The sequence below is a fragment of the Vipera ursinii genome (assembly GCF_947247035.1).
Source record: "Vipera ursinii genome assembly, chromosome: 11".
NCBI lineage: Eukaryota > Metazoa > Chordata > Lepidosauria > Squamata > Viperidae > Vipera > Vipera ursinii.
Window position 1 is genome coordinate 12,776,155 of NC_139524.1, and position 17,159 is coordinate 12,793,313.

Here is a 17,159-nt window from a genome sequence, read left to right on the forward strand (position 1 = left end):
CTCCCAAGATCTATGAAGCCTTATCTGGTTGTTCCCAGGGGAAGGCAAACATCTGGTGAGATTCCTGTAACATAGGCAATAATCGATAAAGTTGCTGACTTTATCTGAGTGGCTCTGGTGGCTTGTGCCTAACACCTAGGGACTATTATGCCCAATCCTGCCTTTTCCTGATCGTCAACCACATCACCAAAAGGCAATTTGAAAATGGAAGTGGCAAGGAAGGTGGCCAAAATCTTGACTCCTCCCCCTTTTAAAGTTGACTGGCAACAACGCTGGCAGGCTAGGAAGTCAAGTCGGTTTGTTTTCATGACTCTTGTTTTTTTGGGAACCCTAACCCACTGAGATCTGTTGTATATCCAGACTCTGGGCACTGTCTGAACTTGGCTGGCTCAGGAATTCTGGGAGTCCAAGTCCACAAGTCATAAAAGAGCCAAGGTTCCCCACCCCTGGCTCTATAAAGGAACTGACCATCAACTTACTGATGCCACTTTCTGTTAGCCATTAGACAAGCCAGCTAGACTTCTTCTTGGCAAACCTTGGACTCCCAATGCAATGCACTTAGCTTATCAATTGCAGGTAGTCCTCAACTTATGACAATTGAGCCGCACATTTCTGTTGCTAAGCAAGACAGAAGTGAGTTACGCCCCATTTTATGACCTTTCTGGCCACAGTTGTTAAGTGAATCACTGCAGTTGATAAGTTAGTAGCCTGGTTGTTAAGTGGATCTGGCTTCCCCATTGACTTTGCTCGTCAGAAGGTTGTAATAATTATGTGACCGTCATAATAAAAGCCAGTTGCCCAATGTCCAAATTTTGACCATGGGAACATTGCAATGGTCGTTAAGTGTGAAAAATTGGTCATAAGTCACTTTTTAAGTGCTGCTGTAACTTTGAACAGTCGCTAAATGAATGATTATAAATCAAGGGCTACCTATACTGTGACATATACCTGCTAGGATTCTGCAGAAAGAAAGCGGAATGCGGCTTTGGTCCTAATTCGCAGGTTTCCTGAGAATATCAATTTCCACTAAGTTTACACAAATTTAAGCTTCACGTTCTCATGATGCGGATTCTATGCCTTCAAATACAAAGGCTGGTCCCTTGGAAGCCAAGAGGTAAACACGCTTGCATCTGTAAAAGAAAAGAATATTCAATACTAGAAATTCCTTGTAATCTAACCCTGCTCCCTGGAATTCAATCTACATCTAAGGAAGGGTTAATGGAGGACACTGCTCATTTACAGATGTGCTTTGGCAAACATGCAATAGAAAGCTGAGCAGTTTCCCTTCGTGGGTAATGATCGAGAAGTAACTAAATCAGAATACAGGCAACTGAAATAGCTGTACGTTCTTCTCAATTTCCACCCTTGCTCCTACCTTTCTACTGTTATTTTTCTGCGCCTATTTTAGCTCGGGAAGCCCCCTGGGAGAGGCACCTGTCAAATCTGCTCCTTGAGAAATGCCACACGCATAGAAAGTGTGGTATCCAGCTAATGAAGAGTAATTTTAAAAATAGAAAGCAGAAGAAGCTGAGCTGATTCAAGCTGGATGATTTTGCTGCACGGGGATAGTCGCTATCGGAGGGGGGGGAAAAATCCCCTTCCAACTCTGTTATTCTGTTAAATAAATACATCTGTACGTGCAACGAAATGATTCTCGTCAAAAACGTATTTAGACTGCACAAGCATGGCCTAACAGGCATCGTGTTAGAAGAGGCATCCCAAAAGGGGAAGAGAGACTGCTCAGATGGCATTTACTAACAACCGTCTTAAAAAAATAATAAAACCACTTTAGTTACAGTCGTATTTCTAAAACGCCGCTGAGGAATCAAGGGTACTTTTTCATCTGTTACTGGCTTTGACCTGATTTAATCTGACAAAAGAGGGCAGACCTACCACCCCAGGCTTGCGTGGGGAGTCTGCAGAGCTGCAGACATTCCTTGCTGACTGAGCTGACGTGAAAAATGTTTCCAGAAGGCAGAAAGTTTGGAAGTCCACCAGAAGGAAAATAAGAAAGCTTTGGTTTATTCAAACTCAAGCCACAGAAAACTGAGTCTAAGGGGAGCCCTGGAGCTCCAAGGTGACTTTTCTGAATCTCTGGAACAGAAGATAATCAGCCTGTTTTTTTTAAGGGAAAAGTGACAGCAGTTATTTGTTCCTACTGAGAGTCCTCTGCTTCTCAGCGTGTTCCACAATTTTCTCTTCTACATACAGTCCCTTCCGCTTCCTCACAGCATTCATGTACTTGCGAGCCTGATTCTCGGAATCGGCTTTCTCCCCAAAGTGCAAATACTCCTCCTCGGTGGTGGGTACCCAAAATGGATCATCTGAAATCACCTGGGAAAAGAGAAATAGCATGAAGAGTGGTTAAGATGATTGTTGGGCTTGTTGATTTGTAGGCTGGCAGTTCAAGACCCAATCGCCTGGTGATGGGGTGAGCTCCCGTCATGTGCTCCAGCTCCTGCCACCCTAGCAATTCGAAAGCCTGCAGATGCAAGTAGATAACTAGGTACCACTTCAGTGGGAAGGTAACAGCGTTCCGTAGCCTTGGCATATAGTCATGCTGGCCGTATGACCACTGAAGCATCTTTGTGCAACGCTGGCTTCCTCGGCTAAGAAATGGAGATGAGCACCCCCTCACTTAAGAGTTGGATACGGCTGGACAGGGGAAACCTTTAGCTTTTTTGTTTTTATGAAGAGAGCTCATTCAAAGGAAGGAAGAACAGCTTGAAAATGATAATTCTCTAGTCGGGCAGCCAGAGGATAAACAAAATCTAAAGACTCCACTTGAAAGTATAACCCCAAGGAGCTTCTCCTTGACCTATCTACCAGCTTTCTTACAGACTGCCATTTTCTACATCGGCTGGCACTGCTTATTTTATTTTACTCTTTTATCTCGATTTTTCCTGCCCTCGAGTATTGCTTCACATCTTGTGCACAGAGCCAGGACTTATTTGAAGTCTGGCCGTATGAAAACACAGTCAACTGAAGACACACACACACACACACACACACACAGAGAGAGAGAGAGAGAGAGAGAGAGAGAGAGAGAGAGAGAGAAAGAGAGAGAGAAGAGAGAGAGAGAGAGAGAGAGAGAGAGAGAGAGAGAGAGAGAGTGAAAGAGAGAGAGAAAGAGAGAGAGAAAGAGAGAGAGAGAGAGAGAGAGAGAAACAAAGCCCCCCCAGAATGCTCAGTGTGAAATTCAGGGAGTTTAGTCTGATCACATCTGGAGTGGAGGCCACCGGCTAGGGAGAGCTGTCCTTGGCTGTGTGGTGGCTTGGAGAGAACACAGGAATCTCGAAGAAACACAGGCAGCAAGTGTGAATTTCTTCAGAAGGGTTTTGCTGCGGTTTCTAAATGATTGAGTGTGGCGCGTGGAAGAAACCTACAAAATGAGGCTGCCTAGGAGAAATGCTGCAGGAGAAGAGAGAGCTTCTTCCTGTTCATTTTGGAGCAGCAACAAAGGAAAAAAACCGGTCCTCTCCCACCCCTCATCGTAGGACACAGCTCCTCTTTCGCTGAAAATACCGATCAGCTTCCAAAACGACAACCGTATTGCAGCAAGTCAAAAACGAAAGCAGTAGGCTGCACCTTTGCATTAAAGGATATCTGTTTCCAATTCCACTTTGCTGGCAGGATTGTACATTTGACTTTTCTTGCGGGAGCCAAAATAATCATACTTTATGCTTAATCCTATTCTTCCCTAAACCAGTGCTAGCCAAATGGGGTGGATTCCTGCTCAATAAGGGTTTTTTTATTTACAAATTAAATAAAATACAAACTCAGAAAAAGGAGAAAAATAATACAAGAACAAAATAAAACTAAGTAAGACAAAAAAACCTGTGCACAGGAAACACACACACACACACACACACACACACACACACACACACACACAGACAGACTCAGTTAAATACTGATAAATATATGTCAAGAATAATAGTTTCCCCTCCTTGTGAAACAGCCGCAGAGTTTATGAACTTCTAAAACTCTGCTTACCCAATCAATTTGTCTTGGCATCTATCTACTATATAAACTAAATGGGCTGGATTCCTAATTCCATCACTCTGATTTCTGGACATTGCTCTTCCAGGCTAGGGATGATGGGAGTTACAGACTTTGGGAGAAGAGGTTTAAACTTTCTTAAATCTTGCCTTCTTGGCTAAGGTTAATTAAGAGTGAAATGGTACACACTATGGAAGAGCAGGGAAATACATGGCATAAAAAAGGATAATTAAAACCATATCCAGGCATCTATAAAACCAGGTCAGCTGCCACTCACCAAGCCTCTTAAGAGAGACAAAAAAGTTCCTGAACTGCAGTAATGTTTCTTTTTTAGCACTGCTATTGTGCTAATAGGGAGACACGGTGGCTCAGTGAGTTAGGACGCTGAGCTTGTCAATCAAATGGTCGGCAGTTTGGCGGGTTGAATCCCGAGTGCCGCGTAACGGAGTGAGCGCCTGTTACTCGTCCCAGCTTCTGCCAACCTAGCAGTTCGAAAGCACATAAAAAATGTAAGTAGAAAAATAGGGACCACTACGGTGGGAAGGTAACAGCGTTCCGTGCACCTTTGGGCATCTAGTCATGCCAGCCACGACCACGGAGACAACCTCGGGCAAGCGCTGGCTCTTCGGCTTTGAAACGGAGATGAGCACCAGCCCCTAGAGTTGGAAACTACTAGCACGCATGTGCGGGGGAACCTTTACCTTTATTGTGCTAAAAGGTGATGGGGAAAGTAAAATAAAATAACCAGTGAACAGCTTTCCAAAGCATGCATAGACTGAACTACACACATCTACTTTGTGATCTATATGGCCTTAATATGTGTGCTATGTGGTTAACTCCAATTCATCCTTGCCACATGAGATCCCCAATTAAATTTATGCTTGATGAAATCTTGGCCGTGGATCTCGCCGGCTGGCCACTTAGTCAAGTTCTCCAGATTTGTTGAAACCAGATGTTTACAGAGCAGTCAAACTCAGAAACAAAAATGAGAATGGAACAGATCAAAAGAGGGCTCATCTCTGACTGAAAGACATTAAGTCTGCCATCTGGATAAAACCGAGACGTGATCACTGGAAGTGCCTCGGATTGTATCTTAACAAAAACAAATTTTAGATTCAGCTCTCTTTGACCTGATCAACAGCGACAAATGCTCCTAAACGCACAACAGTAAAAAGAAAGCACGTGTCTCGTCATGCTGTTATTAAAAGGACCTCCGTAGATATTAGTCAAACAATCACTTGGCTATTGTAATGTAAAAGGTAATGGTTTCCCTGTCCAATCACATCCGATTCCAGGGCACCGAGCTTATCTCTGTATCTTGGCCAAGGGAACCAGCGTTGTCCAAAGACTATTTTCATGTCATGTGGCCAGTACGGCTATATGCCGAAGGCACACGGGACACTGTTAACTTCCCACCAAAGTGGTACCTATTTATCTACTTGCATTTGCTTGCTTTCAAACTGCTAGGTGGGCAGGAGCCTGAGGCAAGGGACAGGAGCTCACCCCGTTGCGTAGCCCTTGGGTCTTGAACCCGGGCTGTCAGCTCTCCAGCTGAAAAACTGAACGTCTTTAACCACTGGGCCATTGTGTTCCCTATTTCAATTTATCTTCCCATTAAAAAAAATGCAAAGGTAGTTGATGTTAACCCATAAGCAAGTCTACATCACAGCCAGGGATAAGCAACACAGGAATTGATGGGGGGGGGGGAGAAAAAAACCAGCTATCTCTAGCAGAAAATCTCCCTACAAAGCATGAGTTTATTAAAAGTAGGAATAAAAAAGGGCTTACAATAAAATCTGACAGCTGGCAATATATTTAAACCAACCAATCAGCTGGAAAACAGCTAAAGAAAGTAAATTTTCAAGAAACAGGAAATAATAATATATTATACAATGTCAAAATAGTACTAAATCATGGACCCAAATTAAATTCTGATACTGTACAACTAGTGGCCCAAGATGAGTGACGCATATCAGCATTTTGCAGTCAAGTAGATAACTGAATGAGGTTTAGGCATACATGATGCATTTTGACAGACATCGTTAAATTTGCTAAAATTAATAATGGTTATGGATTATTGATAATTTACAACATTATACAACTGCACCTCGGTAAGATATCATCTTCTCCCTGAATTACATCTACATCTAACTTGGAATTCATTTTCTGTGATTTATTAAGAATAAAAAACTGGACTGATAAAAAACCGCTGCTACGAAAGCTATAGAATTTTCCAGGCCAGCTATCAATCAGGTTTCTTTTTAATTTTATCATCTTTTAAACTTAGAAAGAGAACGGGTTGATTTTTAGTTTTTGGGTATCAGTGTATAGAATTTACTAACACTGCAATGAAAGGTAAACATTTAAGACAGCTGTATTTTAATCAAAATTCTGATGGGGAGGCTTGTTGTTTTTTTTTTTTTGCCTTGTATTTAAAACTTTGCGGTTACTCCTCATTGCACATTAAACCCACAAACAAACAAACAATAGATATTGTGATTCTGGACTGTCATTTCATAAGAAAGGGATCTTGTAGGTAAGATGGGCAACCCAACGATCTAATTAATAAATAAACAAATCCCCAGCACATTATAAAGAAGCCTCGTAGGCCTCTAAATAGGGTCTGGGTTTGCTATTTTGCTGGCCCCCTTTGTTGGGGGAAATGGGTGGCAGAGAAAACTCCCCAGAGATGGGTTGCTTTGCAACTGTGGCCTTTACCTTGCCTAGATAAGCTTGCTTGGTACAGATAGGGGGGTGGCGTACCAATTTAATCCATCCATCAATCAATCATGTTTCCTGGTGGGTTATAAGAAATTCCTCTCCCTTCCAATTCAGTTATATTCCTTCGTAGCAACTGGAAACGTTAACGCTGCGGCATTCCAAATGGTGGTTAAGAAGGAGATCAGGGGGGAGTGTTCAGATCCGTTGTGGATGATGGCAAAAAAACAGCAGTCCTATTTTTAATAAACCCTGCCTACTATTGTTTGCCTTGGTGCCAGTCAAGCAAATAGAAATGGAAGGAAGAGCAGGGTGTGTGTGTGTGTGTGTGTGTGTGTGCAGATTTAAGTTAAAGAGTGTCAATTCTAATGCCAGGGGAAGTGTGACATAGCCTGAATTTTAAATCCACGCTCAGGAAAACAAAAACAGTCTTGCACAAGGTACTTTATTGTCTTTTGCTAATACAGGCAGAGGTACAAGCAGACCTGAGAATTATTATTTTGCACCCATGCCTGTGGAGGTTTTTTCCACACAGGGGAAAGAAAGAAAGAAAGAAAGAAAGAAAGAAAGAAAGAAAGAAAGAAAGAAAGAAAGAAAGAAAGAAAGAAAGAAAGAAAGAAAGAAAGAAAGAAAGAAAGAAAGAAAGAAAGAAAGAAAGAAAGGGAGAGAGAGGGGGGGAGAGAGAGAATAGATTGCAAATGAACTCCATCTTAGAAACTGGATGTTGTTCTATATTCTCTGTTCTTTAAAAGGTCTTCCATTCCAAACCTCTGGACTGTAAATTACATGGTTTGAGACAAATACAGTTTAAGAATGATTAAGAGGTAGAAAACTGTGGGAAATGTAGGAGATCCATTTATTTTATTGCTATGATCATCCCACAAAGAGACTTTAGAATTTACTATTTTGGCATTTAGAAATATTCTAACTTCTAAAAAATAACCCTTTTAAACGGGATAGCTTTGCCAAGCATTTCCCAGCCCAGCTTAACGTTGGTTAGTAAATTTGTTGACTAAAGACCAGCTATGTTTAAGGAGCTCAGAGATCCATCAGCAGGGGTCTCTGACTGGCTCTATCCATCAATAGGGATCTTGATAATTGCTCTGGGAAATCCACTTAGAGAAGAAATTCTATTTAGACATCACAGAAGATCTCAACCAACACAATGTGTTTTTAACCCTTTTACAACCGTTGATTGATACGGTACTTATAAATTGTGCCACAGGTAGCTTGCATTTGCATAATCAACCTGTTTTTCCCCTCCCTTCTTCCTCCCTCTCATCCTAATTTAAATCCTACATCAGTTTAGCCATTCCAAGCATCGGATGAAGCGAGCTGTAATTCATGACAGTTTATAGCTTTTAATAAAATGTGTTAACTCAGAAAAGATGCTCCCAGACGTCGGATTTTGGCTATCGCAGTTCTTTTTCATACAATGTTTTCAAGCTATCCCAGTATCTTTCGTTAAGTTGCACAACTATCTTTTAAAATCCATCTAATCCATCCTCAGCACGCTTTGTGGCTGCAACTTCTGTAAGCTCATTTTGATTGACATAATGACGGCTTCCCTTTCTCTCTTGTAAATCTATTGACAATCAATTTCATCAAACCACCACATTTTACTGCCAGCGGACAAGGAAGGAAAATGTTTCGTTTTGTTAGGTAACAATGCAAAGAAAGGAATTAATTTCTGGAGGAAAATGGAAACCAATCTTTCCCAATGAAAACCTTATTTCTATACTTAGTGGAAACAAATAACCAGGAGAACTTGGCAAAGTTTTTGCCTTGTTGCTGGTCACCAATGACAGCCTGACACTAGTGGATCCTTAATACAAGCTCACAACAGTCTCATGATCTACATCAGGCAAAACACACAGATGTCGGCTCCCACCTTATGTTTGCTTGTGCTTCACTGCTATGTGGTGACAGTCTGCCATGATCTATGGGGAGGGGGGGGAATGCTTGGGGAAATGAAAGTAAATGCTGTATCTCCTCCAGACGCTGCCTCAAGGCCACCCAGCTAGAGGGAAGGAGCTGCATACGAAAGCATGCTTGGATTGGCTGTTATGAAAGCATCTTGGCTGAACCTGATTGGTTACATGGGTGGGCGATGAGAGACAGCTAAGGGAAGGGAAAGTGGAACTTAGGGATTTGGATGCGCGATTCTCAGCGCCGGCTTTGCACTACTGCAATTTGCTTGACTTCTAATCAAGCGACACCTTTCTCAACCAACGGAGCCAAAGATGGTTTCTACTTAGAGGTGTAAGTTGTGGCAGATCCGACAACGGAATTCTATAACTTCTAATAAAGGTAAAGGTTCCCCCGCACGTGCGTGCTAGTCGTTTCCAACTCTAGGGGCCGGTGAACATCTCCGTTTCAAAGCCAAACAGCCAGTGCTTGTCCGAGGACATCCCCGTGGTCATGTGGCCGGCATGACTAGATGCCAAAGGCTCACAGAACGCTGTTACCTTCCCACCGCAGTGGTCCCTATTTTTCTACTTGCATTTTTACGTGCTTTCGAACTGCTAGGTTGGCAGAAGCTGGGACGAGTAACAGGCGCTCACTCTTACGCGGCACTCGGGATTTGACCCACCAAACTGCCGACCTTCTGATCGACAGGCTCAGCGTCCTAACCCACTGAGCCACCACATCCCTTAACTTCTAATAGGAGGTAACAAAAGCACATTTTTTAAAATCCTGACTGCCTTTTGCTATCTTCCCTCTCCCTTTTATTATGCAGCTGTAGGAAATCTTGCATGGACTGATTAACGGGGGTGGGGGGTGGGGGGGAAGAGAAATTTTACCTCCCAGTGACTGAAGATCAGTTGTGGACTGGCCAGGCCGCTTGTTCTCTTCCGGATTTCATCAGCAAAACCAAAGCTCTCCGCTACTGGCAATAAGGCCTTGATGATAAAGATGTCCGTCCCTTCCTTCATCTCCTCTTGCAATACTCGGCCGACTCGCTTGGATAGGACGGCATACACACGACCTGACAAAACATGGGTGATATTATTTCATTGGCCTTCTCACCAACTATCTGCCTGTTTAGATTTGTAGCTCAGGGTTGAAGTGAAGACTCCTTGGTGCTAAGTAACATCGTCAGAGCACTGATGATGTTACTTAGTTTGGTAATGAAATGTCTGCAAGACAACAAGCAAGCTCAGAGAGCGCCAAGGACCCCACAGCTGTCCTCCTCCTCCTCTAACTTATGTTACCTAGTTGGGTAATGTCTGCAGGAAAACAAGCAAGCTCAGAGAGCACCAAGGACTCCTCAGATATATATTTACTGAATTAGGAAACCGAATTAATACGTATGGCAAACGAAGCAGACAAGCTTTCAAGAAATGGTATTTGTGGCAAGCTATTATCCAGGATGTATAAAAGATTTTGAAAAGGAGGAGGAGGGTTGGAGTAAGTGCTGTTCACAGCTGCAATCTTAGCAATCAAAGAAGGGACAAGGCATTCAGGATGTAAAATAAAAATAACTCGCATAACCAACATTATAAACCACCCTTCGCCAATTGATTTTTTTTTCCCCAGCGTGGGCGGCCGTACCAAATTAAATTAATTCAATTAGTTCGCCACCATCCAGATCTATTCAACTGCTAATCAGTCAATGCCTGGGAATTATTCTAGGCACAATGGCCCAAAATATTTGAAAGGGATCTACGTATTGTCACTTATTATTTCTCAGTTTTAATACTTTAAATAGGTAGATAATCTGCTCAGGAAATGTTGGTTATTGCAAATGTTGGGGATTGAAGCCCACGCGTCTTAAAGTTGCCACATTCAAAAAAAATTGTGCTAAGCAAACACAAATTGCTCAAAGTCTCTTCAGCAGCTTCTGCTCTCTAACCACACTCTCCTCCTACAGATGTCATCCTTCAGCAGCTACCGGTGTCCTCGACTTACGACAGTGCATTCAGCGAGTGTTCCAAGTTGCAACAGCACTGGAAAAGTGACTTACGACCATTTTTTCACACTTATAACTGTTGCAGCATTCCCCCCCCTGGTCACTTGATCAAAATTCAGGCGCTCGGTAGCGGACTCGTATGCATGACGGTTGCAGCGTCCCGGGGTCACTTGATCCCCTCTTAGGACCTTTTACGACAAGCAGAGTCAAGGGGGGAAGCCAGATTCACTTAACAACCGTGTTCCTAATTTAACAACTATAACGACTCACGTAACAGAACTGTCGTTAAAATGGGGCAGAGCTAACTTAAAAGTGTCTCCCTTAGCAACAGACACTGTACACTCTTTGTTGCGTTTTGGCTCTTTTTGTTACCTAGGACTTCTGCCGTGGCCATAATTTCGCAGGTATACATGGCGGCCATCAGTCTCTGGGGCTTGACTTGCATGGCGTAGCGGCACGCTTCCTTCATGGTTGCAATCAGTTGGCCTGAGAAAGGACCGTAACAGTCCACATTCAACATCTCCCCTCTGCGCTTGTTCAGCGATTTTAGGCTGCGCCTCTCGTCCTCTTGCAGTTCGTCTTCGGAAACGGGTTCCGTCTGGATCCTGGATGGAGGGGAGGCTTCCTCTTGGTCTCCTTTCCCTTCCGCGGCCTTCCCTTCCTCCGAATCCTGCCTGCTGAGTGACATCTGCTCATCAAATCTGCTCATCTCCCATTTCTCCACCGAAAAGCAGACGCCCATCAGCGGTTCTTCACACATGGGTCCAGAGAGCGTAGCCAGCTGAAACCCACTGACGATGCTGTTGTCCAAATCCCGATACAGACCCGCTTCCTTGGTCGGCTTGACGCCTTCTAGGCACTGCCAGACGGACCTTTTGTAGCCTTCGCATCTATTCAGTAAGATGTTAGGGCCGCATTTCCGAGGGCCGAAGGACCAGATCCCTTCCACAGCATTTCTCCATTTCCAGCCCTGCAGGTTTTGTTCTAGTTTTTGCTTGAATTCCTGGATCCGACTGAGAGTCCTCTGGTTCATCTCCTCTGTGTTCTTGTCTTCGTTAAGAGAAGAGGCAAGCAGCTCTATGGTTCGAATTAGCTCACTGTTTTCCTCCAGCAGCTGGGTTATTTCCTCTGGAAGCGGCGTGGCTCGTACGCTGAGAGTGGCATACTTGTTTGGTGTTGATATTGTTACGAGTCCATCTGAATCCACTTGCACCCCTTCGGGGATTTTATTCTGCTCCTCCTTACTCTGGTGTATGACGGCAACTTTATGCTGCCTTCCTATTTCTTCGTTCACCATATCCACTTTGGGAGGTCTTGTGATGGTTTCTCGGAAGGGGATAATAGGCTCAGATACACTGATTTCTATTCTGGCAAACCTATGGAAAGCAAAAAAAAAAAAAAAGCTAATGTCAGGTCTGACGACAGATACGGTTTAAGTCCACTGGTAGGTTAACATTATCACCTGATTCCACATCAACTTTCTGGGCAAAAATGATGGGATTCTACAACACTGGGCACAGAGCAAAGACATATTTCATTTTATTGCACCTGAGGCTCACAACTACCTCTAGCTTGGCTAATCTGGCCTTGCAGGATACAGGATGGTTATCCTGAATCTGAAGCATTCCTGATGTTGCTTATTGTCAGATGGCAATCTATTTTTCATCATCCCAACCATTACTGGCTAATTGCAGAAAAAAAATCTCGGTAAACAAACTGGCAAGGACAGATTCTTTTCCAGCTTCTCCAACTATAGCCATTGCTAGCTTAGTGACCATATTCCAATGACCAGGTTGTGTTGTGTTGTGTGTGTGTGTGTGTGTGTGTGTGTGTGTGTGTGTGTGTGTGAGAGAGAGAGAGAGAGAGAGAGAGAGAGAGAGAGAGAGAGAGAGAGAGAGAGAGAGAGACTGCAAAATCACTGTTTGCTGCCATCTCATTCAGACAAAATTCTCTAAACCAGTGTCACTCCCACTCTGCTGAACGTTGTCAGATGCACAAATTTAATCATAAATGTGTGCGTTGGTTGGAAAATGATATTTTTAAATTACATATGTATTAGTGAATGGTTGCTAACTGAAGTGGACACTAAACGAAAACGGAGTGTATATGTCATAGTAGCACTCGTCTCTGATTTGATGAGGACACCGGACAACCTAGGTTTCTGTTTCTGCCCTGGCATAAAACTATTATTATGAGTCTAAATTCCTTCATAATATCGTATAAAGCCGTTACTGTAAGCAAGCTCCTTTTCACTTCCTTTTCCCCCATAACCCACCTTTCTTTCAAGTCATCCAAACAGCGCTGCAGATGGACTTCTCCTGCAGTAACTAAGACATGCTCGCCTGTCTCTTGGATCAAAATGTGTACACATGGATCGGCTTGGTTTAAGAGTTTCATTCCTTTAACCAACTGAGGCATCTCACCTGGAAAAGTCAAAAGCAGGTTCAAACAGGACGCGGCTAGAAACACCTTGTTTCAAAGAATCATACAAGAGAACAAGAGAGCGGCAGAACAGGAGCGCACAGCCAGGAATGAAATCTTTTATTCTGAGTTCACATCAAATCCATGACCCTCCTTTTGAGTGAATGCCCTAGATCAGGGGTAGGCAACCTTGGCTCTTTTGTGACTCGTGGACTTCAACTCCCAGAATTCCTCAGCCAGCACGGCTCAGCTTGGAAACTTCTCCCTTTCCCCTCAGGATGGCTGGCTGAGGAATTCTGGGAGTTGAAGTCCACAAGTCATAAAAGAGCCAAGGTTGCCTACCCCTGCCCTAGATGCCTATGGAGATTCTCGGTCCTCCAGGTCATAGTTATCCCAAAGGTGCTTTTTCACCAGGCAACTGGACTTTCTTGTTTTTCTTTGAAGACGTTTCACTTCTCATCCGAGAAGCTTCTTCAGCTCTGTACTCCCGCACCATTCGAATGGTGTTCATCCCAAGGTGCATAGCTAAATGTCCATGGAGATTCTCAGACATCCAGGCCATGGTTGTCCCAAAGGCTTTTTCACCAGCCAGCTGGACTTCCTTGCTTTTCTTTGAAGACGTTTCACTTCTCATCCGAGAAGCTTCTTCTTTCCATCCCCCATGGAACAGTCAGAGCTGAAAAAGCTTCTCGGATGAGAAGTGAAATGTCTTCAAAGAAAAAAATCAAGAAAGTCCAGTTGCCTGGTGAAAAAGCCTCTTTGGGAATGCCCTAGAATTAAAAGGCGATCCTTCTGCTTTCTTACCCCAGTACTCTTGTTACCACTTTTTTTTTCCACCTTGTGATTTTTTTAAAATTTTTTTGAGGTGGGGTAGCTTCCAATAGAGATAAGTTCTTTAAAAAAAAAAACAGAGAATATTCTTACTTGGGTGCTTCGGCTCAACAGCCACTCGTACAATTGGTGTTGCTTCAAAGTTGAGTGGATTAAATGGTGGACAAGCCGGCGAGGAGGACAAGGTTGCTGATTTTAAAACAAACTCTTGCAAGCCACCTATTCCTGAAAGGCATCAAAATGGGAATTCAAAACACACGTTGCATCGACATCGGTTCCCTCACTAAAGGCGATGGGAAAACATTAAAAAACGAGACATGGAACGTTTGAACCTAGATTAGACAGATAGATAAACCTTTATTGTCATTTTTTTCCTGTGGGCACAATGGCACACGTTAAAAATGAAATGTAGTTGCTTGCTCTCAAAGTGTACACATACATAATACACATTTAAACATACTATGTACAACATACGTATACACCTACACCCTTGCCTATAAGCAAGATATAAATATTAACCACTGTCCATCTTGAATACATGAACAGAAGGAGGAAGCTTTAGAGTTCACAAGGTTTATACTGTATGGAATGACACTGTGGCTGAATCTGGATGTTCTGCTTCGGATACCATGGAGCCCCCTCCTCCCAGAAAGTAACAAGGTAAACAGGTCGTGAAGAGGAGGTGTAGCGTCCCAGATAATCTTACAGACCCTGCTCAAGCAACGCTTCTGTGCCATGTCCTGGATGGAAGGGAGGGAACTGCCAATGATCTTTTTTTTTATATTTTATTTTATCCCATTTATATCTCGCCCTTCTCCGAAGACTCAGGGCGGCTTACAATCTAAGAAGCACAAATCAATGTGCTTAGCAATAGCCTTCATTCTATGTATATGCCTGCTTATTAGGGCTTTCACACACCCCAAGCGGTATTATTACAAAGTCAGCTTAATTGCCCCCAACAATCTGGGTCCTCATTTTCCCTACCTCGGAAGGATGGAAGGCTGAGTCAACCTTGAGCCTGGTGGGACTCGAACCTGCACTAATTGCAGGCAGCTGGGGTTACTTAAGGAGGCATTAGCCCACTTGCTCCACCAAGGCTCTTTTTTTCAGCCCTCACCACTCTCTGCACCGCTTTCCTGTCTGAAGCGGTGATGTTTACAGGTTATTTTCGTGCTGGACACAGCTGCAATGGTCATTAAGTGTGAAATAAACGGTCATAAGCTACTTTTTTCAGTTCCATTGTAATGTCGAGCAGTCACTAAATGAACAGTTGTAAGTCAAGGGCTTCCTGTACACTGCCCCATTATGGCTACCATTCAACTCAGTGGAGAAAGCCATGCTGAAAAAAATCAAGGTGCTGTGGTGAATTCAGTGGCGTTTGCCTTTGCAATTGTTAAAGAGTTCACTTTTTAGCATTTGTCTGCTATCCATCATCTGGACTGGCTTTCTGATGGTAGAAAAACATATCGCCGAGTGCCTTAAACTGAAGATGTAAATACAACTCCTTCAGTTTTCATTATTGTAGCCTGTATCCTTCATGTCCGATAGATCCTGAAAGTATTTGCTCTCTATGTAATTGACAATGAAACGGAGCAAGCTGTAAAAACATTATGTTTTAGGATAATGCCAAGTGAGAATGCAGTGGCTGAATTTTTTTTTTCAAGTATCCTTATATTTTACTTGCAAAACAAGCAGGCAGATAATTAAAGTTGAATTTCCTAAGACCTGAAATTATTATTCTCAAAGCCTAGGGCTTCCTTTTGTCAACAGTGTCCTAGGGTGTACATTTTTCTTTCAAACGAGTTCATAAGAGTTATTATCCTGCACTGACACTGGTATCAAGTCTGAAATACCGGTAATAATTGGCATTTTAAGTTTAACAAAGCTATTGAAAATGCTGTAAAAATTAAGCAAAGTGGAAATTAGGAAAGGACTCATACTTCAAGGCCACCAGCAAAACAGCATGAACAGCCAGTAAATTACCTTCCCCCCCCACCCAATTTTTAGATTAAAAAGTCTTCACCACTGTGGGTGTAGGAGCAGATGGCATGAAAGAGAACAATGGGAACAGCTCAAAGTTGTTTGCATTACTGGATGTTATTAATAAGACTCATGTGTCATGTTGTCTAATTATAATAGCAATTGCTCCAAAACGAAGTTTATTGACATGATTCTTTTGCAACAAAAACAATTTCTGTTTTCTTATTCTGGCTACATCAGTAGTTTGTTGTTTTTTTTTTAAATTCTTTAATTGCACTACTCTCCTCAAAAGAAAACAGAGACAGATGAATATGAGTTTAGTTTTTGACCAGTTTCTCATTTTACTTAGGTTTATTTCTTCTGCCTGCTTTATTTGGAGACGTGGTTTTCAAAAGATAAATTTTCTGTGCATTTTTGTGTGCCCTTTTTCCTACGCAAGTAAATTCTGGATAAAGTTCTGACAACGGGTGTTATTTCTGCATGCCATTTTTTCTCTAATGTGCAGTGCATGCAAACATTGTTCCAACGAAACCCATGCACTTTTTACACACCCCGGGATTCACATTTTTCAGTGGGTTTCCAACTGTGTCGCAGAATCCAGGAAAATGCAAATATCCAAACATATCTGCATTCCATTTTGCATAGTGGCTTGGAAACTTTTAACTGCATTAAAATGCAAGCCAAATCCTTTATGGTGAGATGAGGAGCACATGCACTTAGCTTCACAAGTCCCCTACACAGAATAATTATAAAGCCACTGAGAGATTTTATTAATTTGTTAAAAAAAAAACACAGAACCCTTCCTAGGTATTTTCAATTCAATTTTAAGCATCAACCATCGTTTCTTTTTAGTTCTAAAAAAGGAGACGCTCTCAACGCATCCCAAAAATTTACTGATGTGCTTAGAGGTCCATAACATCACCTCGGAAGGAACATGGAAATGGAAAACTAATCCTGCTATTACGAAGTTCTGTCACAGGAAAAAAAAGTCTGTATGAGCCTTCGAACAGACAACTAATGTCTTCTGCAGGCTGGCAAGGAAAATCCTTATGCATCCCCCCCCCAAAAGAAAATGAACCAGAATTCATTTAGTGAAGACCCAACAAGGAAAACATGTCCTCTCATAACAAAGAAAAGGGGGGGGGGGGAGTGTCGGTTTGATATGTCTTGGGAATGCTTTAAGAAAAGTTGTAAAATATTTAGGGGGGGGGGAAATCACAATCAGCAACTATCCAGGCTGGGCCTCAGAACTAGTGAAGGCCACACTTGGAATACTGCATCCAGTTATGGTCAC

The 17,159-nt window shown here is 42.7% G+C and overlaps 1 protein-coding gene and 1 long non-coding RNA gene across 5 annotated transcripts in view; one reads left to right on the forward strand and one right to left on the reverse strand.

The window, feature by feature from the left end:
* The window catches only part of LOC310645575, a 590,514-nt gene that overhangs the window by 168,313 nt on the left and 405,042 nt on the right, over positions 1-17,159 (forward strand). The window lies entirely within an intron of this gene.
* EFL1 (elongation factor like GTPase 1) overlaps positions 2,003-17,159 on the reverse strand; it is a 50,985-nt gene continuing 35,828 nt past the window's right edge. For all 3 annotated transcript variants that reach the window (XM_083371317.1, XM_083371318.1, XM_083371319.1), the window contains exons 16-20: positions 13,979-14,110; positions 12,909-13,056; positions 11,006-12,009; positions 9,525-9,709; positions 2,003-2,334 (exon numbers count right to left, since the gene is read on the reverse strand). In XM_083371317.1, the coding sequence (XP_083227443.1) occupies positions 2,146-2,334; positions 9,525-9,709; positions 11,006-12,009; positions 12,909-13,056; positions 13,979-14,110 (1,658 nt within the window). In that variant the 3' untranslated portion in view covers positions 2,003-2,145. The remainder of the gene's footprint in view (positions 2,335-9,524; positions 9,710-11,005; positions 12,010-12,908; positions 13,057-13,978; positions 14,111-17,159) is intronic.